This window comes from Nanorana parkeri, unplaced genomic scaffold (genome assembly GCF_000935625.1).
Source record: "Nanorana parkeri isolate BGI_ZX_2015 unplaced genomic scaffold, ASM93562v1 scaffold1369, whole genome shotgun sequence".
Taxonomy (NCBI): Eukaryota; Metazoa; Chordata; class Amphibia; order Anura; family Dicroglossidae; genus Nanorana; species Nanorana parkeri.
This window is the reverse complement of record NW_017307637.1, coordinates 367692-391862: the sequence shown is the minus strand read 5'-3', so window position 1 is coordinate 391862 and position 24171 is coordinate 367692. Positions and strand designations below refer to the sequence as shown.

The 24171-nt window shown below is 39.7% G+C and overlaps 2 protein-coding genes and 1 pseudogene across 2 annotated transcripts; all 3 read left to right on the top strand.

Moving 5' to 3' along the window:
• Positions 1 to 1098: 1098 nt before the first annotated feature.
• Positions 1099 to 1876, top strand: LOC108797943 (annotated as a pseudogene).
• Positions 1877 to 10586: 8710 nt separating this feature from the next.
• On the top strand, positions 10587 to 11534 carry LOC108797942 (olfactory receptor 5V1-like). Its single transcript, XM_018569632.1, has one exon. It carries the CDS (start codon positions 10587 to 10589, stop codon positions 11532 to 11534), a length of 948 nt encoding a protein of 315 aa, XP_018425134.1.
• An 8192-nt stretch (positions 11535 to 19726) lies between these two features.
• On the top strand, positions 19727 to 20674 carry LOC108797941 (olfactory receptor 5B12-like). The gene has a single exon (XM_018569631.1). The coding sequence runs from the start codon at positions 19727 to 19729 to the stop codon at positions 20672 to 20674; it is 948 nt and encodes a 315-aa protein (XP_018425133.1).
• Positions 20675 to 24171: the final 3497 nt, after the last annotated feature.

Here is a 24171-nt window from a genome sequence, read left to right as displayed (position 1 = left end):
CCCCCCCCCCCCACCCACAAAAAACCCCCCCCCCCCCACACACACACACACACACACACACTTCAGTGGGATTCGACTCTACAGTTCGGGTTCACCCAATTTCAAACAGGAGTCTCCTAACCCTGGGCCATCCAAACCTGATCAGATTTGCCCATCCCTAATGACCAGCACTCTTCAGAAAAAGATAAAACTACTATTTGTTTGCATCATTATAAGAAACACCACAAGACCAGCAAACCAAGAGCACTCCGAGAAAATTATACATTTCAAGCCATTGAGTCTATAAATTGACCTTTATAAAAAAGTAAACAGATTGGAAGTAGCTCCCCACCTGGGTAAAAAACCTTATGTCCACCCCACCCCACCAGCCATAATGCAGCCTGAATAAGAGACTAGATTTAAATGAATAAATAAACTCTGAACGAGGAACATTTCATGGAAAATCAAAAGTACAGATGATAAACATAGTAAACATGTGTAACAACTCATAACAAAAACTGTTACATGAAGCAGCTCTGAATTGCACAATCTATACATTATATTTTATTATATTGCATTATAATTTTAACTTTTCAATTCTAGTAAAACCTTTAAAAGCAGCATGTTGTAACTGTTAATAGACTTTTATCTCACACAGGTTATTACAGATCAGTGAACCTATTTACTGTATATCCTATTTAATAATCCAACCACCCGGCATTCTGGTGTCAAGATTTAATATCTAATAAGCTGATTCTGTTGGAGACGGATGTCTTATATAATGGCCATTGAATAATTCATATGTCTACCTTCGCTCTTAGGACCGTATGAGACACACATACCTCTGTTGTTACAATGTCACTTCTCTTGTAACTCTTTATTCAATCCAATTTTTGTCATGCATCCTTTGAAATACCAATAAAAATGACATGCATAAAAAAAAAAAAATATCTAATAAGCTTTCCATGCCAAACAAGATTCTCTTAACAATTAAAACATATAATATTGTATATTGTATCAAGTTGCTCCGTGAGCTGAAGCAAATTGTTTGGTAATAAAATAAACATTTTGTATGCACTTCATATAAGGTGGTTAAAATATTGCAATGAGAAAGGAATTATGAAGGAATTCTTCCTCTCTGGACTGTCTGACCTTCCGGCTCTTCAGCTCCCTCTCTTTATTTTCTTCTTTCTCATCTACCTTCTGACATTAATCTGGAATTTGCTGATCATCTCCCTCATACTCACCAACTCTCACCTCCATGCTCCTATGTTTTTCTTTCTTGGGAACCTGTTTGGATCTCTGTTTTTCCTCGGTTACAGTCCCACGAATGCTATTTGACTTTCACACTAAGAGAAGAAAGATTACCACAATGGCTTGTATAACCCAAGTCTTCTTTTTTATAGTCTTTGGCATCTCTGATTGTGTTCTGTTGGCTGTCATGTCCTATGATCGATATACTGCTATTTGTCAGCCATTACATTACACACAGATCATGAGTTGGAAAGTGTGTGTGCATCTGGTGTCCATTGCTTGGTGTGTTGGTTTTACCAGTGCTTTATTTCATACAATTTACGTCTTAAAATTAACATTTTGTGAGTCAGACGTTATAGGAAGTTTCTTCTGTGACCTTCCCCAGTTATTTCGAATTTCCTGCAGTGACATCTTCATCAACATTCTGCTCATCTTCACACTGGGTGGCTTTGTTGGAGTGGGGTGTCTAATACTAACCTTCCTGTCCTATGTCTCTATATTCAAAACTGTCCTGAAAATGCAAGTTAAGGGCAACAGAAGTAAAGTTTTCTCTACATGTACCACTCATCTGACCGTGGTCTTCATGTTTTATGGCTCTGGTATGTTTAATTATTTTCAGCCAAGTGATCTCGTTATTTTCTGAGTGACAAAGTGGCCCCTGTCTTTTATCCGGTGCTCGTCCCTCTCCTTAATCCTCTGATTTACAGTCTGAGGAACCAGGATTTAAGAACGGTGCTTCAAGGTGGTTTAAAGAAGATCATCCATGTACAGAATTAATCTAAAATAAACCTTCATTCGTGAATATTGGAAATACACTGAGTGGCCAGATTATTATGACCACCCCATCAGTACTTCGTTGGGCCACGAGATGACTTTGTTGGGCCGCCTCGTGACTCCACGAGATGGAGAAAGGTGATGCGAGGAATCTGACACGGCACTGTTGCCCTTCTGTTGTCTTGTACCAGTCTTGCCCCTCCCCCGTTCTGCCTTAAAATTGACTAGTCGCTGACGGCCACAATTTGCACGTTCAGACCCAGATTTTCGGCTGACAGTCCGGTCTTTAAACACTTTAACAACAGCTGCTCTTGAACATTTAACGAATTCTGCTGTTTTGCTGATACTCGCTCCATGGCTCCGAGCGCCAACAATCATCCCGCGTTCAGAGGCTGTTACATCGCGTTGTTTCCCCGTATCTTCAGAAACAAATCACTTCTACTGTCGTGGTAACCAACCCGCTTCCCTATTTATAATGGTCTGGCCCTCTAGCAACTTCAGCGTCAAATTATAGCTAATTTGCCTACAAACGCCAGGTGGTCATAATAATCCGGCCACTCGGTGTATATAATAATCTGGCCAATCAGTGTATATTGCTTTGAGTTTTATCAGCAGCAACAGAAAGGGCTATGTAGTGTAGGAGCTATAAAAATATGGACTAGTCATCCATAAGAACTGGTTATAGTTTAAACCCTTCCTGGATTATATGAAACCTGTTTATATCGTAGATATACTAGCTAAACCTTGCGGATACCCTGGCAACATTGTTTCTCCTCTTGGCTCCTGTTCCTAGAAAACATTACAACAAAGTTCCTGTTTGATCACCTGATCAATGCAGCACACAATAGGCCACTTACCCTCACTGTGGGATTTCAGGTGGGACGTTGTTCTTACATAAACCCAGTTTGGATGTCAGCTTGGTGAAGAGATAGAAAACAAATCCTTTTCTACCATCTTCCACCTTAACAGACCATGTTCTATTTCTCATTCTTTCTTCCTTTGCATCCCGCCCCACTTTGCCGCTTGCCCTTCCCTTTGTTTAATGTCCTTGTTGTTTCTTCTGTTTCTCAGCATAGATGATAGGCAACATGAATGTGTTGATAAGTGTACTCTGTATTATATACATTACAACTGCTGATTACTGTTATATTATCTGCCTTTTCTATGTTCATGCCTACAATTAATCCTATATGAGTTTTGAGATTGCCAACACAAGTATATTTACCAATTAATGCTTTGTATTCCGTAGAATAATAATAAAAATAAAAAAAAAATATTTTAAAAAAGAGCTGGTTCATGAACAAAAAGCACTTTATTTGAAAAATGTTGGATGGCTTTCCAAACATGTACATAGCAATGGATTGAATATCATTAAGGTAACTACAGTACAGAAACAAAATCAAGGACTGTTGCTTTAACTCTTACACAGAAGGTGTTAGGATCCAGAGCGCCTCCAGGTGGCGCTGGAGCTAAGCTCTGCAGTTCCTGTGCTCACCTGCAGGTGTCTTCAGGCAGCAAGGAACTGTTAGCTACCAGACCACCACTGGGTGGTGCTGGAACCTGCAGCTCCAGTGCTCACCTGCGGGTGTCTCCCAGCTGCCGGCACTTAGCCATCGCCTTGTGCTTCCTGGGAGGGTATTTAAACCCTCCCTGCAGTCAGGGCGATGGCTCGGTATCTTATCAGTTCCTGTCAGTCCTGAACCCTGTTTGCAGTCCTGAACTCTGTTTGCAGTCCTGAACCCTGTTTGCAGTCCTGAACCCCGTTTGCAGTCCTGGGGCCCTGTTTGCAGTCTTGGGGCCCTGTTATCTGTTTGCGGTGCTGAGCCCTGTTACCTGTTTTGTAGTCCTGATTCCTGCTTGTTCTTTATGTTGCTGTTTATAATAAATTGTATATATACTAATTGGCCTTTTCTAAATGTGGTCACGTATTTGGTCCTCCCGTGGGGGTACCTGCATGCGGTGTGAGCACAGCGGCGTACGGTACCCTGACAGAAGGCTTCCGGCAATAAATATTCCTGAACTTACTGTCCGAATTTGGAACATTTAGCAATTCTGCTTTTTTATACATTTTTCATTTGGTTTTATATACATAATTAGTCATATTTCTGTGCTTTAATACAAAATGATTCCAGCACTTGTATGCCCCCTTCACCTCTCATGCCATTGCTTTGTCAAGTTTCATAATGGGAGGAGGTCTCTATGCCCTCCTTCACCTCGAATGCCATTGCTTTGTCATGTTTCATAATGGGAGGAGGACTTTATGCCCTCCTTCACCTTGCATGCCATTGCTTTGTCATGTTTCATAATGGGAGGAGGATTTCCAAACTGTAATCCTTTGAGTGCAGTCCAGAATAAAATACGATTTTACCCTTTTCTTATATTTTACAACTTATAGCAACCCTTATTTCTATATGCTAAGAGATATTATAGGGATATTTTGATGCAGGAAATTCATATTTCTGCCTTCTTGGGGTTAAGGGAAGATTCTTATCTCCAGTGCATCAGAACCACCTGGGCCTGTAAGGCAACCAAAGTAACACCAATCTAATTAGTGAGTTATACAGAACACTTTTTGAACTTTTAGCCACCTGGGGGTTTTGCTTTGACTGTCTGGACCAAACCTGCAGGAGGGGATGGAAGGGCATATATATTTTACAATCTAATTAAAGCTCAACTTCTGTCAAAAAAACGTTTCTGTGTATAGTTTTAGATAGAGTAAGGAAGAGTTAGCTCCGCTTTAAAAAATTGCATTGCTTTGACCCCAATGGAAAATTTTGACTTCACCTTTTGTCCTGGTGACTAGAACGAATGGAAACAAATTATCATCTAAAAAAAAGATAACATAGTCTTATGCATGTTATTAATTTTTTTTGGCCTAGTCATAGTAAATTATGAAAGAAATATGCTAAAAACAAGTGTATCTTTCCATTAATTTCATCAATAATTTTCTCTCCAACATCTTATCAGCCCCTGGTTCTCACTGAAAACATAGAGGGGTTATTCACAAAGCTGCTGAAGGATCTAGCCGCAGCTTCGGCCGATCCTTCGGCTAGCTTTGGCCCCAGCACCCCTTTGGTTCAGCAGAACCGATGGGCTGCTGTACGGGCTTTTCACTAAAGCCCTACAGCTCTCGAAGTTGGCCGAGTGGCTCAGTCCAGCCAAAGGCATATGCCTCGTTGGATCAGCTGAGTCAAACGCCTTCTGCACTTCAGGTTGGCCGAGAATGCTGAGCATGTTCGGCCGACCCGAACCCAGCCGCAGCAAGCCGTTGTACGGCTGATTTCAGTCGGTATACTACTGAAATCAGCCGTACAAGCCTGAAGTGAATAGCTGAACAGTGTTCTGCTCACTTCACTTCGGGTCGGTTATTCACACGGCTGCCCTCGGCAGCTTTGTGAATAACCCCCCATAGTCAATGAAAACATTATCCAGAAAAAAAGGTGATGGAGGAGGGATCCATACAAAACATTTGGATGTAACGAAGCTGCAACATTTCAAAGCTGTTCCTCAAAATTCCAGCCAGTGTCTGTTCCATGTGGACAATCACACTTTATTAAGGTATTGCAAGTATAATGTTTTCACTTTTCCCCTTTAATAGCTAAATGTATACCAGATATATTATTATTATTATTATTACATAGTATTTATATAGCGCCAACAGATTGCGCAGCGCTTTACAATATAAGGAAGACATTACAATTCAAGACAAGATGGTAAGGAGGGCCCTGCCCCTGAGGGCTTACAATCTTAAAGAGGAGGGGGAAGTGATACATGAGGAGGTAGCTGTGTGGGAATTAATTATTTGAGAATGTGATGGTTGAGCGGTCAGGTTGAGGTGGGATCGGATTCCCTGAAGAGATGAGTCTTTAGGGAACACCTAAAGGCAGTCAAGGTGGGAGATAGACGGACAGGTTGGGGTAAAGAGTTCCTGAGGATGGGAGAGACTCTAGAGAAGTCCTGGAGGTGAGTATGGGAGGAGTGGACAATGGAGCTGGAAAGCAGGAGGTCAATGGATGAGCGGAGGGGACGGTTAGGGTGATACTTTGAGACAAGGTCTGAGATATATAGGGGGCGGAGTTGTGGATGGCTTTATAAGTGACTGTTAATATTTTGAGTTGTATCCTCTGGGCGCGTAGAAGCCAGTGTAGGGATTGGCAGAGGGCGCGGTGCAGACACTGAGCATATTATAGTTCACATAGCTCTAGAACTGTGCACCTGGTACTCATTTCACAGACTTAGAAATATACAGACTCTAAGCACGTGGTGATCTGCAGGAAGATTTGCCCAAATCCCTGCAAAGCATATAGTTGGGCAAGTTTTTTTTTTAAATGTATTTTTATTTTGAATATTTATTTAGGGCATTTTCTAGGGAATAGACTGTTGAGGCTGGACACAAAAAAAAAAAAAACAACACACTTTTAGCATGTAAATCACAGCAATGGTCAAAGAAGAGTATATCATAAAGTAAGGATCAGATGAAGGTGTCAAAGTCCATGATACTCAAATCTGAGAAAATACTCCAGAGAAGTGATATTTCATGTAAAACAAATTAGGGAATACAAAACTTAGGCAAGTAAACATAAATAATATTTTCACAGCAATTGTTAATTCAGAATATACCATCAATTTCATAGTTACATAGTTACATAGTTACATAGTATTTGGGGTTGAATAAAGACATACGTCCATCAAGTCCAACCCATATAGGTCCACGCATCGTCTCATTCTTAGGCATACTGGTATCCCTGGATATTACGGTCCCTCAAGAAATTGTCCAAACGTTTCTTGAACAAATCTACACTCTTGGCTGAAATCACTGCCGATGGATGAATGAATGAATCATTCATCCCCATAATGTCCACATCACAGACATGCATTAAAAAAAAACTTGACCATACTGATAGATTGAAAAGAACAGGATGCTAAGAGCATATTTTGAAAGGCCAAAGCATGAAAGCCACCAAGTGCCAAGCAACATTTACATCATTTTAGTAGTCACTATATTAAAAATAAAAGGATTAAGTAAACCTCTGTTAATCTACATTAAGAACAAAGTGTTGGGGCACCTGGGTACATTGGCTAACTAGTCTGTTCACAAGTAAAGCTTTCATGTTTTGTACAAGGATTGATATACAGTCAGGATGGGTGGTTTGGTTTTACAGTAAAAAATCTACTTCATGTATTCAAGTCATAAGACCAGATATAGCAGTCTACGTCTTGGACTGGTATTATACCTTCTTATAAATAACGAAGATTTTTACTGCATTTGGAACCGTGCGAAAACACCTTTTTTGGATCAGAATATTTCTGCTTATAGTGACACTAAACTCCGGAGTTAAATCTTAAAAATCTATTCAAGAGCCTTAACTATTAACAACAACAATGTATCTTATTTGTGTATCACTCGGCTGTAGATCCTCCAATCATCTCTGAATTGGTCCTGACACTGTCCTTCCTTCTGGAGGGGGGCTACTTTTGTTCCCCATGGTCCCTGTGTGTGTTGTGAAGTAGTCTTGTTTAGTTTAGTTGTTTAATTTGTATTGAGATTGTAGTCCATCCCGGGAGCGAGCTTGGATCGGTGACTACTTTACAACACACACAGGGACCATGGGGAACAAAAGTAGCCCCCCCCACCTCCAGAAGATTTTCATCCCAGGATTCCCCAGTGCCATCTAAGATTCTGAACTGCTAGAAACCTCCACCATTGATTATCATGAGACTGGATGTTGGCTGTTGATGAGACTTCCTCCTCCAGATCTTCTGTAACCTGTAGATAAGTAATCATGTGTCTATATCACACTGATCTGTTAACTCACTAGCAGCTTCCAAACCTTTTACATTATGTTGTTTACAATGATCAGTGATGAGACATAGGCCACGAATGTCAAAATACGACTATTAATAATAATGGTCAAATGTCACTATTTCACAATACTTTCGCCACAGAAAATACTCATTCCCATATTTTCCCTAATTACACATTTGTTCTGGGCAATATCTTTTTTGATGTATCCATATTTTGCTAAAGGTAAACTATTCATACAAAATATAATTTGCAGTTACCATTATTAGATTAGGATGACCCTTCTTTTTATTGAAAATCTCTAAAAATGTACATGACTCTAATCCTTCCACAATCCAATACAATTCTAACAGAAGGCCATACATAATTATCAGGAGGGCGAAGTTGTGTGTCTCTGAAGGATATATTGATTCAATGGGGTTGATTTACTAACCTTATAAACACGCCACGAACGTGTATACACCTCTGCAGTGTGTTCCCTCCCAGCATGATCTATGGGTGGAATCTAAACACCTTTGTAATGTGTACACACCCAGCAGGTGTGTTGTGCAAAGCCCTGAAGGAATTCCAAGGTGATGTTGGGTAAATTAGCTCTATGTTGTGTTGCTTGCATGGATGAATGCAGGAATGTAAATGCATGAGCTAACCATTTTTGTCTAAACTGTGAAGCAGCATTATATATGCATCATGTGCATGATTTTTCCATATATGGCATCAGTGGAAATATGCTTTTAGATACTTTTTGGTTGATAAATACATTTTGCTGTGTGAAAATCACACACACCAGGTGTGTGTATGTGTTTAGGTTAGTAAATCACCCCCAATGTTTCATTTTATGTAAATATTCAAAAAAACTAACCTTTAAATTAATCCCAGAGGAAACCAGAGTCACTGAGCGCTCTTGTGCCCTCCGGAGGTGCCGGGGGAAGGTTTTGTATTATAAATATATGTATGTGCCGCTAATACAACTGTATTATGACCCAACATGTCACACGTTTTCTTTTATGTTGACTTCATTTTATTCAGCAAAATGTCTCCACATCAGACCTGCTGCCACTGAACTGAATTCCCATCCCCACCCCTCTCCTATCAGAATATTTTTCTGCCGGGGGGTATTAGAGACAAAAGGATCAATGCAGGATAATAGGCTGTTCACTGCAAGGGGAATTTGCTTAGCTTAGTGGACAAAGATGAAGCTCTGCTGACATTTATCATCCAGTCATCTGCAAAAATACAGTTTTTGTTCCTTACACATGATTGGATATTCTATGTAAGTGAATTCTCATCACATTTACTGAGCTAAGACAAAATTCCCTTACAATGTATACAATCTACTGTAATTGCCTTTTGTAAAGCAACCCCAAAATCTTAGAATTGTCTAAAAAGGTCAAATGCAATATTTTAAAAATCTGGCAACCCGCAGGTCTTTTTTTAAATTCTTTCTTTGAAACTATGATCACATACACTTACTTTGTCTCATTTTGTAATTTCGGTAGTATGTCTTTTGCCTTTTTTGGGCAAGGTGTGTAAACAGTCACATGTTATATCAGGTCCAAGCACATAAACAGGATGCTATAGCTACTCCTTCCAAACACTTTATCTCCTCACCTGTATTCCAGAAGGTAGTTACATTGATTGATTGAATGAATGACTGTGATTAAAGAAAATATGAATAAATCAGGGGCTTTTCACAACCAACTGAGCTGTTTCTGGAACTGGATATTTTGTGAATTATTTGGTAATGATGACCAGGCATTGATACATTTTTAAATTGTCTCACTTCATAATTCAGTGTTTGTTAACTGTCACAAAAAATTGCTTAATTGATAAAGCACTTATATATTTACACATGGAAAACAAGTTTGCATTTCTATTCATATGGATGTTCTATTCATGTTGAGGAACATTTAGAGGTATAAGCACATTTTTCCTTGATGTATTAAATGTCGCAATAAAGCTTTCTAACATATTCCCTAACAGTTTTCTATAGCATGCCTTAGTTTAAGGTGCCTTCCATGCTACTGCACATTGATGATTCAGGACTTTTCTCTCAATTTCCTGTAGTAAGGTTTAACTTTTTTTCGTTAATCTCCAGACTGAACTAGGTCCTGTGCCAATACGTTTTGGGCTTATGCCAATGATTAAATGCATAATGCTTTCAGGTGCATTGTACTTGCATTTGACATTAGTTTGTGATTCTTCTGAGATTGCTCAAAAATAATTGACTGGTGCATTTGACATTAGTTGACCTCCAGCCAACCAGCATTGTATCCCTTTCTAAACTACATTAACCTGCTACAAGCTACATTTGCATTTCTATTTACTTGTAAGAGAAGCCATTCTGATGCAAACAAAAGCCTTCTCCCACAGGCCCTAATCATCATAGATTTCAATTAGAGCATTTCAGTCAAATTTTTTAAGCTTAACTTGGGGTCCTGATGATACAGGCTGAGATCTCTGGACAATGGCTTGAATGAATATAACTATTTAATTAAGGAACAGCTTTGTTATATATTGTTCTCATTTTTCAGGAATAACTCTCTTTTCCAAAGCCTTTTGGATGATCAACACCCTAAATTACACTGACTATTTTCTGCATCCAATTTTGGACAACATTTTTGAATTTTGTTGGAGGATTCCTTTGTTGGATATTATAAACTGACAGAAATCAAATTTGCTAATGAATTGCAGAGCTTAATTAGGATTTATGTATGTGTGGTTTCTTTATTTACTTTTATTTACATATCTTATCATATAAAAGTAAGATTTAAATGTAATGACAAATCAGACATTTGTGAATATATTATTTCTCTCTGGACTGTCTGACCTTTCATCTCTTCAGCTCCCTCTCTTTATCATCTTCCTTCTCATCTACCTTCTGACTGTAATCTGGAATTTACTGATCATCGCCCTCATAGTCTTTGACTCTCACCTCCACACTCCTATGTATTTTTACCTTGGGAATCTGGCCAGTTTGGATCTCTGTTGTTCCTCAGTCACCGTACCACGAATGTTATTTTTTCTTTACACCAAGCAAAGAAAGATCATCATAAAAGATTGTATAACCCAAGTCTTCTTCTTTTTATTTTTTGTTTCTTCCGAGGTATTTCTTTTGACTGTCATGTCCTATGATCGATATACCGCCATTTGTAAACCATTGCATTACATACAGATTATGCAACGGAAAGTGTGTGTACAGTTGATGTCCTGTGTGTGGTGTCTCGGTTTTACCAATGCTTTAGTTCACACTCTTCATGCCTTATATTTAACATTTTGTGGATCACATATTATACAAAGTTTTTTCTGTGACCTGCCCCAGTTATTTCAGATCTCCTGCAGTGACACCTCTATCAACATTCTACTCATCTTTCTCTTTGGTGCCTTCCTCGGAGTTGGTTCTCTGATACTGACCCTTCTGCCCTATGTCTATATATTCAAAACTGTCCTGAAAATTAAAGTTAAAGGCAACATGAGTAAAGTTTTCTCTACATGCACCTCTCATCTGGCAGTGGTCTTCATATTTTATTGCTCCGCTTTCTTTAATTATTTTCGGCCAAACCCTAACTTTCATTTTGCTGGTGAAAAATTGGCACCTGTCTTCTACAGTGTGATCGGTCCTCTCCTCAACCCTCTGATTTATAGTCTGAGGAACCAGGACTTCAGAAAAGCATTCTATAATGTTTTTAGAAAGATTGTTTCCACAACAGAACTTGTATCTAAATGAAATCCTAATTTGTAGATATTAGCAAAACACAGAAGTACCTTTGTATGTCCTGTATTGATAATTCAGCGAAAAGCTGTTTACTTTGATATGTAAATATTGTTTGACAGGCAAAACGTATATTGTATTATTTTAATAGTGGGTCATATCCAAAGCCCTAGGCAGTTTTTTCCTTTAGCCTCTAGTCCCAGGGACAAAGCAGGTTGTGGTGTCCCCATAGGAAAATGTCCTCTAATTTCCCGTTCCAGTGTCAACTGTAAATGTTTGTATTTCCCATCATTCTTTGTCCTGGTAAAAATAGCCCTAAGGGAAATAGAGAGGGGACGCAGAAAGTTATAAACTAACAGGGGTTATAAACCTTCTACACTTCATCCAAAATGACAAAACAAATTTGGCTATTGATACTTAGGTCACCAAAAAAGGACACAGGGATCTCCTGTTTATATACCCGGCCACAGAAGCATTTTTTTTAATTGTAAGAACTTTATTTATGTGGAATCATCAGCCATAAGAGATAGTTCTCGCAGCTACTGTAGACTATAATGTAAAAAAAAGTAGATAGGTTCAGAGAAGATAAAATGATCTGACAACTGAATATCATTACGGTAAATATGGCTTCTGGTTTTTCAGAATCTATTAATAAAACACCTACATAGGCAATTTCCTCAACAGAAGATTCTAAAATTTGGTATCTTTGGTATGTGGAGCTTCTCCTTGACAATCTCCACCTGGAACTGTTACTAACCTTATATTTAGCCTAGGAAATGATAACATAGCATTTGCTATCTCCTCAACACAACATTGAAATAGATAAGGACGTTTTACACAATATGTTCACAATATTTACAGTACACACCACAGCATTCCCACTGCAATAAGGTGTTGTGAACCGGGCCCATCTGTGACAAGGCTGCACTGGAAACAACGGCTAGCCCAGCTCCAATGCAGATGGTGTGAATGGACCCTTAAGAAAAGCTAGCAATGTCATTCTGCAGCTTCTAAAGGGAACAAGATTGAGGTGTTGGTGTTACAGCGAACATCAGGCGACAATATCTCTGCATCAGATTGATGTCCAGTGGTGCAGACAGCGGTAGAGATACGTTTTTAGTTTCTTCCTTACAGGTTCATGTTCTGCTGAAAAGTTCTAATGATGTGTCTTTGGGACAGGGAAGAGAGTATAAAATCAGGCGTAGACTCCAATAAGAGAGGCATAGGAGCTGATTGAAAAAAGAAGTAATGAATGTTAGCAAAGAAGCTGAACCTGTGTTAGTTTTGAATACCCAACCATGATTATCTGTGCACCCCACTGGTATCCACAATGACCAAATGTTTCATGTACAGAAGTCTTCTACATTCCATAGTGCATTTGGATGAATTCTGTTTAATAAAAACTCTATTATACTACATTACGTTGGTGGACTCTTCATTGTATGCCTAGGTGTGATTAATGACTCATTGGGGTTGATTTACAAACCTTATAAACACACCACGAACATGTATACACCTCTGTAGTGTGTTCCCTCCCAGCATGATCTATAGGTGAAATCTAAACACCTTTGTAGTGTGTACAGACCCAGCAGGTGTGTTGTGCAAAGCCCTGCATGAATTGCAAGGTGATGTGGTGTAAATTAGCTCTATGTTGTGTTGCTTGCGTTGATGAATGCAGGAATGTAAATGCATGAGCTAACCATTTTTGTCTAAACTGTGAAGCAGCATTATATATGCATCATGTGCATGATTTTTCCATATATGGCATTAGTGGAAATATGCTTTTAGAGACTTTTTGGTTGATAAATACGTTTTAATGTGTGAAAATCACACGCACCTGGTGCGTGGGTGTGTTTAGGTTAATAAATCACCCCCATTGTAACTGGTTAATCTGCAAACTAGAACTATCAGAGCAGCCAGCCTCAATATGTCTGGGGGGATCTCTTTCTGATAGCATGGGGGCCTGACATTCCACATTATGTGTAAACTGAGGCAGATATTGGAAAAATAGTCCTTCTATATGGGCGGAGCAATACAATGATAATTATTACTGCCATTGTTTTTTAGTAGGGGAAATTATGTGTCCTGCGCTCACCAAAGTCTTAAAGTGAACCTGTTCTTTAGTTATGTTAGGGAATATGGACACCCACAATGCATTACCGGTGCTAGACAGATAAACATAGAGCGGCACCAACATCATCCTTCAGTCTAAAAAAGTGCACCGGCCACTATTCTGCTGGGCCTAAAACATGGAAGGTACCATCTCAGCACAGCAAGCCACTGCCAAAATGAGCAGCCAAAAATATGTGACATACCGCACCCATCACTCCACAGGATCACAGTGGACCAACACCAGCAGATTACATGGCTCCCCAAATCAACACAGACTGTGGAAACGTCACCCTGGACTTCAAGCATCTTGCAGTGTGTGCCTCTCCATTCTTCCTCCATACTCGGGGTCCTTGGTTTCCAAATGAGATGCAAAATTTGCTCTCATCAGAAAAGAGGACTTTGGACCACTGTGCTTCTGTAGGTCTCCACAGGATGTCATAGCTTAATCTGGCCGGTTTCTGAGACCATACAAATTCTATGAAGATCGAGCGTATTCTGCGGAAGAAGGCTGGGGAATGTGGATCGGTAGGGCCTGAAGCGGATATAGCAGGCGTGGGAGAATGGTCTGTTTGAGGATATTACACCGGCCCATCCAGGAGAATGTATTCTTGGTCCATAATTTTAGGTCTGTGCTTATGCGGGTCAGGAGCGGTGGGAAGTTCAGGTCGTATGTCAGGGGGGGGTCTGTAGGGAGATGTATTCCTAGGTATTTAATTGCGACGGGGGCCCATTTGAAGGGGAAGTTATGGAGAACTCTCTGAAGATGGGGTCCCGATAAGGAGATATGAAGGGCCTCTGAATTGGTGGAGTTAATTTTAAAGTTCGAAAGCGAACCTTACATTTTAAATTCTCGGAGGAGTACCGGGATGGAGATATTAGGGGAAGACAGGAAGATGAGGAGGTCATCTGCAAATGCAGCGATTTTATTTTGTGTGGGTCCCGTCACTATGCCACGGATGTCAGGGTTGGCTCGTATGGTGTGCAGGAAGGGTTCCAGGGTCAGAACGAATAGTAGCGGTGAGAGGGGGCACCCCTGGCGAGTACCATTGGAAATTGGGAAGACTGATGAAAGGTTGCCATTTACCCGTGCTGATGGGGCAGAGTAGAGGGAGTTGATCCAAGAACGCATGTGGGGCCCCACACCGACTGTCTCCAATGTGCAGCGGAAGAACTCCCAGTCTACCCGGGGCCATGCGTTGCGCGGTGGAGGATCGTGTTGACGAGGTCGGGGAGGCAAAGAAGTGGTGGAGGTCTCTGGTATTCCGTCCGCTGTCAGTTCCCGAAGATTTGCCCTTCTTGGACATCGACTTGGGTGGGTAGTTTAGTGCAGATCAACTGTTAGATGCTGGGCTGGCAGCAGAGCTCAGGCAAGTTGCGACCTCACACCGCCATAGCTAGGCCATGCCCCCCCAAATCATACAACTTGAGATCCTCTCCTTAGACACCAGAAAATCAGTCAGGCTTTTGCAAGTATCTCTGTGGCCTCTTTATACAGATATGTGAGAAATTCTTTCAGAAATCTTTACTAGGTCATGGGTGACATGGGTGACATGGGTGATATGAGTGACATGGGTGACATGGGTCACATGGGTGACACGCGTGACACGGGTGACATGGGTGATAACTGCACCTGAGAACATGCAGGTTGCAGATGGCTCGGGGTTAATCCCCTAAAATGATATTTTGCTTTAGCAGAGTTTAGACCAGATCACAGTACAATGTAAATCTGCCAGTAAGCGTTAGTAAGGTTTGCTATTGCAGCCCAGTCTATGAAAAAATCTAAAATTAGTTGTTGGTGTGCATATTATGGGGTCTATTCACAAAGCTGCCGAAGGATCTGGCCGTAGCTTCGGCCGACCCCTTGGCTAGCTTCGGCCCCAGGACCCCATCGGTTCTACTGTTCACAATAGCCCATACAGCTCCCGATCATGGCTGAGCGGCTCAGCCGAGTCGAACGCATATGCATCGGCTCGCCTGAGCCGTGCTGAAAGCCAAAGCTGGCCGAGCGGGCGGCCATTGGCCGGCCGTCAGCCTGCTTCTGACAGCTGGGCGGAGCCAGCCGTGTTCTTACGGCTGGTCTTATGGTTCATTCTTTCAGGCTGAAGATTTTGTTGTAAAATTCTTTATGTTTATATGTAAGTCATTTACATCACGTGTATATATACATAGGAACGGTATTTTAATGTCGGCTCGTTGCCAATAATAAAGGTGAACTCTTTGCATCTTGAGGAAAGGTGTTTAATCTCCACAAAGGAAAACAATTTTTTATAGAGAAAGCTGGTCGGATGATCAGTGAAATGTCTTCAAGAAAAGTACAGCAAGTCCAGTTGCCTTGACCTATTTTTTACAGATATACATCTTTTGTCCAATATTCCTGAGATCTAGGTGTGCTTATGTAAATATTCTTATAGTGGTTGCAATATATTTACATATAGTTACATATCTACCTACAGTATTCTAGTCAACAGTGACAACTCAAAATGTTTGCTTTTTCCATACTTTCTGTCTTGGTGACAAAGGTCACAGGACACACCGAGAGGGTGCATCTATGCAGTAGGGACACCACCAACAATTAAACCATAAATGGTTCTAACTTTTCTATACTTCATCCGAACCTAAAGAAAAAGGTTTTGGCTTTAGACACACTTCAAGTGCCAAGAAATTGCTTTCCTTTGTTGCAATAATTGGGTTGTGGTGATTGAGCTACCAATGACATGGCATTTGCTCCCTTCAGGTGACCTGCAGAAACCACTTGGAGATTTTGCAAAATGTTTTGTAAAAAATAATCAGAAATGCTAATAGTTGTATTGCCATTAGATACTTCATGACTTGGATGACTGCAAACTTTCACTAAAGCACCTAAACTGATCTGTGGGTCAAACTATTTCTGCTTATAGTGACACTAAACTCCGGAGTTAAATCTTAAAAATCCATTCAAGAGCCTTAACTATGAACAACAATGTATCTAATTTGTGTATCACTCGGCTGTAGATCCTCCAATCATCTCTGACACTGTCCTTCCTTCTGGAGGGGGGCTACGTCTGTTCCCCATGCTCACTGTGTGTGTTGTAAAGTAGTCACCGCTCCAAGCTCGCTCCCGGGATGGTCTCATGTTTAGTTTACAAATTTGTATTCAGACTGTAGTCCATCCCGGGAGTGAGCTTGGATCGGTGACTACTTTACAACACACACAGTGAGCATGGGGAACAGACGTAGCCCCCCTCCAGAAGATTTTCATCCCAGGATTCCCCAGTGCCATCTAAGATTCTGAACTGCTAGAAACCTCCACCATTGATTATCATGAGACTGGATGTTGGCTGTTGATGAGACTTCCTCCTCCAGATCTTCTGTAACCTGTAGATAAGTAATCATGTGTCTATATTACATGGATCTCTTCATTCACTAGCAGCTTCCAAACCTTTTACATTATGTTGTTTACAATGACCAGTGATGACACATAGGCCAGGAGTGTCAAAAGATGAATATTATTAATAATAATAATAATAATGGTCAAATATCACTATTTCACTATTTCACCACAGAAAATACTGATCCCCATATCTTCCCTAATTACACATGTGTTCCGGGCAATATCTTTTTTTCATTTTTCCATATTTTGCTAAATGTAAACCAGTCCTACAACATATCATCTACAGTTTCCATTATTAGATTAAGATGACCCTTCTTTTTATTGAAAATCTCTAAAAATGTACATGACTCTAATCCTTACAAAATCCAATAAATGTCTAACAGAAGGCAATACAAATTCCTCTTATTATTATTCATTATTTACAATTATTTTAACTTTTTAGGCATATTTGGGTCGATTTCCTTTACTTTTTACCATTTTTGAGTTTCACTTTTAAACTTTCCATTTAAACTTGAAATAATATTCTGATTCTTAAAGTTACTTAATTATCGGGAGGGCGAAGTTGTGTGTCTCTGAAGGATACATTGAGTCAAAGTTTCATTTTATGTAAATATTCAAGAAAAGTAACTTTTAAATTAATCCCGGAGGAAACCAGAGTCACTGAGCGCTCCTGTGCCCTCCGGAGGTGCCGGGGGAAGGTTTTGTATTATAAATATATGTATGTGCCGCTAATACAACTGTATGATGACCCAACATGTCACACGTTTTCTTTTATATTGATTTCATTTTATTCAGCAGAATGTCTCCACATCAGACCTGCTGCCACTGAACTGACTCTTCCAGAGAAGAATCCCCACCATCCAACCCCCAACCCCCCCATTCCCTCTCCGATCAGGATGTATTTCTGCTGGGGGGTATTAGAGATAAAAGGATCAATTCACTACAGGCTAATAGTCTGCTCACTGCAAGGTAAATTGTCCTTTAGCTTAGTGAATAAGGTGAAGCTCTGCTGACATTCATCATCCAATCATCTGCAACAATACAGTTTTTGTTCCTTACACGTGATTGGCTATTCTATGTAAGTGAATTGTCATCACATTTACTGAGCTAAGACAAAATTCTCTTACAACGTATACAATCTAATTGCCTTTTGTAAAGCAACCCTAAAATCTTGGAAGAGACTGAAAAGGTCAAATGCAATATTTTAAAAATCTGGCAACCCGCAGGTCTTTTTTTAATCTTTCTTTGCAACTCTGATCACATACACTTACTTTGTCTCATGTTGTAATTTCAGTAGTATGTTTTTTGTCTTTTTTGGGCAAGGTGTGTAAACAGTCACATGTTATATCAGGTCTAAGCTTATGAACAGGATGCTATAGCTACTCCTAAAAAACACTTTATTTCCTCACCTGTATTCCAGAAGGTAGTTACATTGATTGATTAATTGAATGTCTGTGTGTGAAGAAAATTTTAATGAATATTATTTTAAAATGTATTATTTTAAGGGGCTTTTGAGAAACCAACTGAGGTATTTCTGGCACTGGATATTTTGTGAATTATTTGATAATGATGACTAGGCATTGATACATTTTTAAATTGTCTCACTTCATAATTCAGTGTTTGTTAACTGTAATAAAAAATTGCTTAATTGACGAAGCAATTAATATTTATGCATGCACCAAAAGTTTGTATTTATTGTATTTATGCATACATTAAATGAGGACTATTTAGAGGTAAAAGCACCACATTTGTCCACGATTTAATACATTGCAAATATTGCAAAAAGCATTCCTCTGTAGCATGCCTTATTTTTTTTTATTTTTTTTTAAAGAATATGTTTATTTTGAGGATTTTTGTATATTACAGTAAACAAGACAGTACAGTACAGAAGAACATAAAAGACATGGAGCGCATACATCTAGTGCAAAAAGGATGTGGACGCTACCGTCTCTCCCAAGGCACTTCAGTACTATAATATTGAGGCACCACAACATCACATAACGTTCATATTATGCATTCATTAACTTGTCAGTAAGCTAGGGAGGACACTGGTCCATTGATAATGATCTTCACAGCTCGCATGCTTTAATTTAAGGTACCCTGAATGCTATAGCACATTGATGATTCAGGGATTTTCTCTCAATTTGCTGTAGTACGGTTTAACTTTTTTTTAGGGGAAAAGGAGAAAATACATTAGTCATCATGTATTTTACTTAGGGCATTTCAGTAAGATTTTTGAAGCTTAACTTGGGGTCCTGATGATACCGGCTGAGATTTTTGGACAATGGCTTGAATGTAAGTATAACTACCAACGGACGACCGAAATCAAGGCAGAATAATAACAATAAAAATAGTGGGGAACAACATAATTTTTCAGGAATAACTCTCTTTTCCCAGCCTTTTGGATGATCAACACCCTAAATTACACTTTGTTCCATGAACCCTGCAGTAACTGGAATGCTTCAGACAATATTAATTATATTAATGAATTTGTAATCAATAATTTCACATTGTTTATAGTAACAAGAAAACTGACTCTCTTCTGCATCCAATTTTGGAGAACATTTTTGAATTTTGTTGGAGGATTCCTTTGTTGGATATTATAAACTGAAAGAAATCAAATCTGCTAATGAATTGCAGAGCTTAATTAGGATTTATTTATGTGTGTTTTCTTTATTTACTTTTATTTACATATCTTATCATATAAAAGTAAGATTTAAATGTAATGACAAATCAGACATTTGTGAATATATTATTTCTCTCTGGACTGTCTGACCTTTCATCTCTTCAGCTCCCTCTCTTTATCATCTTCCTTCTCATCTACCTTCTGACTGTAATCTGGAATTTACTGATCATCGCCCTCATAGTCTTTGACTCTCACCTCCACACTCCTATGTATTTTTACCTTGGGAATCTGGCCAGTTTGGATCTCTGTTGTTCCTCAGTCACCGTACCACGAATGTTATTTTTTCTTTACACCAAGCAAAGAAAGATCATCATAAAAGATTGTATAACCCAAGTCTTCTTCTTTTTATTTTTTGTTTCTTCCGAGGTATTTCTTTTGACTGTCATGTCCTATGATCGATATACCGCCATTTGTAAACCATTGCATTACATACAGATTATGCAACGGAAAGTGTGTGTACAGTTGATGTCCTGTGTGTGGTGTCTCGGTTTTACCCATGCTTTAGTTCACACTCTTCATGCCTTAAATTTAACATTTTGTGCATCACATATTATAGAAAGTTTTTTCTGTGACCTGCCCCAGTTATTTCAGATCTCCTGCAGTGACACCTCTATCAACATTCTACTCATCTTTCTCTTTGGGGGTTTCCTCGGATTTGGTTGTCTGATACTGACCTTCCTGCCCTATGTCTATATATTCAAAACTGTCCTGAAAATTAAAGTTAAAGGCAACAGGAGTAAAGTTTTCTCTACATGCACCTCTCATGTGACAGTGGTCTCCATATTTTATTGCTCTATTTTTTTTAATTATTTTCGGCCAAACCCTAACTTTCATTTTGCTGGTGAAAAATTGGCACCTGTCTTCTACAGTGTGATCGGTCCTCTCCTCAACCCTCTGATTTATAGTCTGAGGAACCAGGACTTCAGAAACGCATTCTATAATGTTTTTAGGAAGATTGTCTCCACAACAGAAATTGTATCTAAATGAAATCCTCATTTGTAGATATTAGCAAAACACAGAAGTACCTTTGTATGTCCTGTGTTTAAAATTCAGTGAAAAGCTGTTTATGTTGACGTGTAAAAATTGTTTGACAGGCAAAGTGTATTGTATTCGTTTTATAGCGGGTCATATCTAAAACTCTAGGCATTTTTTTCCGTCACATTGGTGAGAGTTCCTTTAGCCTCTAGTCCCAGGGACAAAGCAGGTTGTGGTGTTCCCATGCGAAAATGTCCTCTAATTTCCTGTTCCAGTGTCAACAGTAAATGTTTAGATTTCCCATCATTCTTTGTCCTGGTAAAAATAGCCCTAAGGGAAATAGAGAGGGGACGCAGACAAAAACAAAATTGGCTACTGATAGTTCGGTCACCAAAAAAGGACACCGGGATCTCTGGTTTTTGTACCCAGCCACAGAAGCATTTTTTTTTAAATTGTAATAATTTTATTTATGTGGAATCATCATCCATAAGAGATAGTTCTAGCAGCTACTGTAGACTATAATGCAAAAAAAAGTAGATAGGTTCTAAGAGGATAAAATGATCTGACAACTGACTGAATATCATTACGGTAAATATGGCTTCTGGTTTTTCATGTACTGAGTAGAGAATCTATTAATAAAACACCTACAGAGGCAATTTCCCCAACAGAAGAATCTAAAACTTGGTATCTTTGGTAGACTTGTGCGCCGTCAAAAAATTTGTTTTGTTGCGTTTTGTTTCGGAATATCCCTTATTTCATATTTCGTAATTCGTGTCTGAAACTCAATTCGGATTTGTACGAAATACGAATTTTCGTTAGTTTCGGCACATTTTCGTAACTTTGAAGTTAAAAAGCAAAAGTACCTTTGTTAATATTGGAGTCGATGTGGTAGTTGTTTTTTTTTATCCGAAACACGAATTCCGTTGACGGATACCGGATACGAATTTTGTATTTCGGATAAAAAAAAAAAAAAACTACCATCAACTCCAATATATTAACAAAGGTACTTTGCTTTTTAAGTTCAATATAACGAATGTTCGTAACGGAACAAAATTCCCTTAAATGAATTTCGTATTTCCTGTCTGTATTGTAATGCAACTCTCAGCAGCAGAAGAGAACCTCTGATTGGTCAACCAAACGAATTACGAATTCCGTTAACAGATTCAGGATCCCAATTTCGTATTTCGGATAAAAAAAAAACAACTCATCAACTCCAATATAAATGTACTTTGCTTTTTAACTTCAATATAACAAATGAATTTCCTGCCTGTGTATTGTAATGCAACCCTCAGCAGCAGCGGATCCGTATTTCGGATTAAAAAAAAAATCTTGTCATGTTGTTCAACCTCATTTACAGGGGTAATATTAGTTCCTGTTTCAAAGAAATTCGGATATAATTCGGAAACTGCCATTCGGATTTCGGATGCTTCCGAATTTACGAATTTCAGGAAAATTCGTACGAATTTTGATTCGTAACGAAACGAATCGCACATGTCTAATCTTTGGTATGTGGAGCTTCTCCTTGACCATTTCCACCTGGAACTGTTACTATTTATAACCTTGTATTTAGCCTGGGAAATGATAGCATAACGCTGGCTATCTCCCCAACACACCATTGAAATAGATTAATAGATAGAAGGTTCATTCTTTCTTGGACGTTTTACACATTATGTTCACAATAGGTTTGCAAGGGGTGCTTATCACATTATTTAAATGTCACAAGTGAAATTTCATTCAGTTCTACAGGCACGTGGTTTGAGGCCGTTGTACTGTGTCGAATCACGCTGTGCTGAGCCCATCCGTGACAAGGCAATTTGCCTTATCTTGCATTGTAGCTGCGCTAAAAGCAATGGTCAGCCCCAGGGCCGAATGTACTCTCCGTGCTGCCCCAAGGCCAGGTTCCGCAATGCGCCCCCCTCCCCTCAAACCCCCCCCACACCCTTGATAGCATTTGGAGGTGACAGGTTCTCTTTATGAAGTGTAGAAATGGCACCAGCACAACAAAAACTTGGACAGTGTCAGTGCAAATCCATTTATTGATGTCAGTTATCACTCAAAGGGGGTGATTTACTAACCTAAACACACGCACGCACCAGGTGTGTGTGATTTTCACACAGCAAAACGTATTTATCAACCAAAAAGTCTCTAAAAGCATATTTCCACTAATGCCATATATGGAAAAATCATGCACATGATGCATATATAATGCTGCTTCACAGTTTAGACAAAAATGGTTAGCTCATGCATTTACATTCCTGCATTCATCAACGCAAGCAACACAACATAGAGCTAATTTACCCAACATCACCTTGCAATTCATGCAGGGCTTTGCACAACACACCTGCTGGGTGTGTACACACTACAAAGGTGTTTAGATTCCACCCATAGATCATGCTGGGAGGGAACACACTGCAGAGGTGTATACACGTTCGTGGTGTGTTTATAAGGTTAGTAAATCAACCCCAAAGTGTCATCAAGCGCTTTCGGGGCCACGCAGAGTCCCCTTCATCAGGCTCAGAGTAAACATCCATACAACAGAGAACCATCACCTATATACACACACAATAAAACTATTAATCACATCACCCCAACCCTTGGCGTCCTACTGACGTCATGTTCCCGCCATTTAAAAGTAAACACAACAATGCAGAAGAACAATGTCAGAATCATATCACATATGTGTTTGTGTCTTGCTTCAAAATAGGTTCTCTTTATTGACCATGTCACCTCCAGGACAAGAGTTCTAGCACAGCATTGTGCTGGAACTCCTGTGACAGCTGAAAGGGGAAAGAAACTCTCCCCCTCACTGTTTCTATGGAGCGACAGGGCTAATTTTAACCCTGCCGCTCTGCTCCCCGCATCGGCGACCAGTGAGGAGAGAGACTTGGTGGCAGGGGGAGGATGGAGCCCGAAGCCAGCGAGGAGAGAGGTAGGTGCGGTGGGGGGGGTTTGTTTAGAAGTGATCGCGGAGATCACTTATAAACAAACAAGTGGCTTTCTCACACAACATTTAGCCCTGCTTTCCCTGCATGTTCCGGGCATCAGGGGATTCCACAACGCTGCCGCCCCTCTGCTCCCTGCCGCCCCGAGACCGGGCTTCAGTGGCCTTGTGGGGAATCCAGCCCTGGTCAGCCCAGCTCCCATGCAGATGGTGAGAATGGACCCTTAAGAAAAGCTTGCAATGCCATTCTGCAGCTTCTTGGAGCTGATTGAAAAAAGAAGTAGTGAACGTTAGCAAAGAAGCTGAACCTGTGTTTGTTTTGAATACCCAACCATGTTTATCTGTGCACCCCACTGGTATCCACAATGACCAAATGTTTCATGTACGGAAGGCTTCTACATTGTTAAGTGAATTTTGATGAATTCTGTTTAATAAAAACTCTATTATACTACATTAGGTTGGTGGACTCTTCATTTTATGCCTAGGTGTGATTAATGACGCATTGTAACTGGTTAATCTGCAAACTAGAACTATCAGGGCAGCCTGCCTGAATAAGTCTGTGGGGGGG

Coding starts and splice junctions, on each gene's coding strand:
- LOC108797942 (XM_018569632.1), top strand. CDS start 10,587: ATGACAAATCAGACATTTGTGAATATATTATTTCTCTCTGGACTGTCT.
- LOC108797941 (XM_018569631.1), top strand. CDS start 19,727: ATGACAAATCAGACATTTGTGAATATATTATTTCTCTCTGGACTGTCT.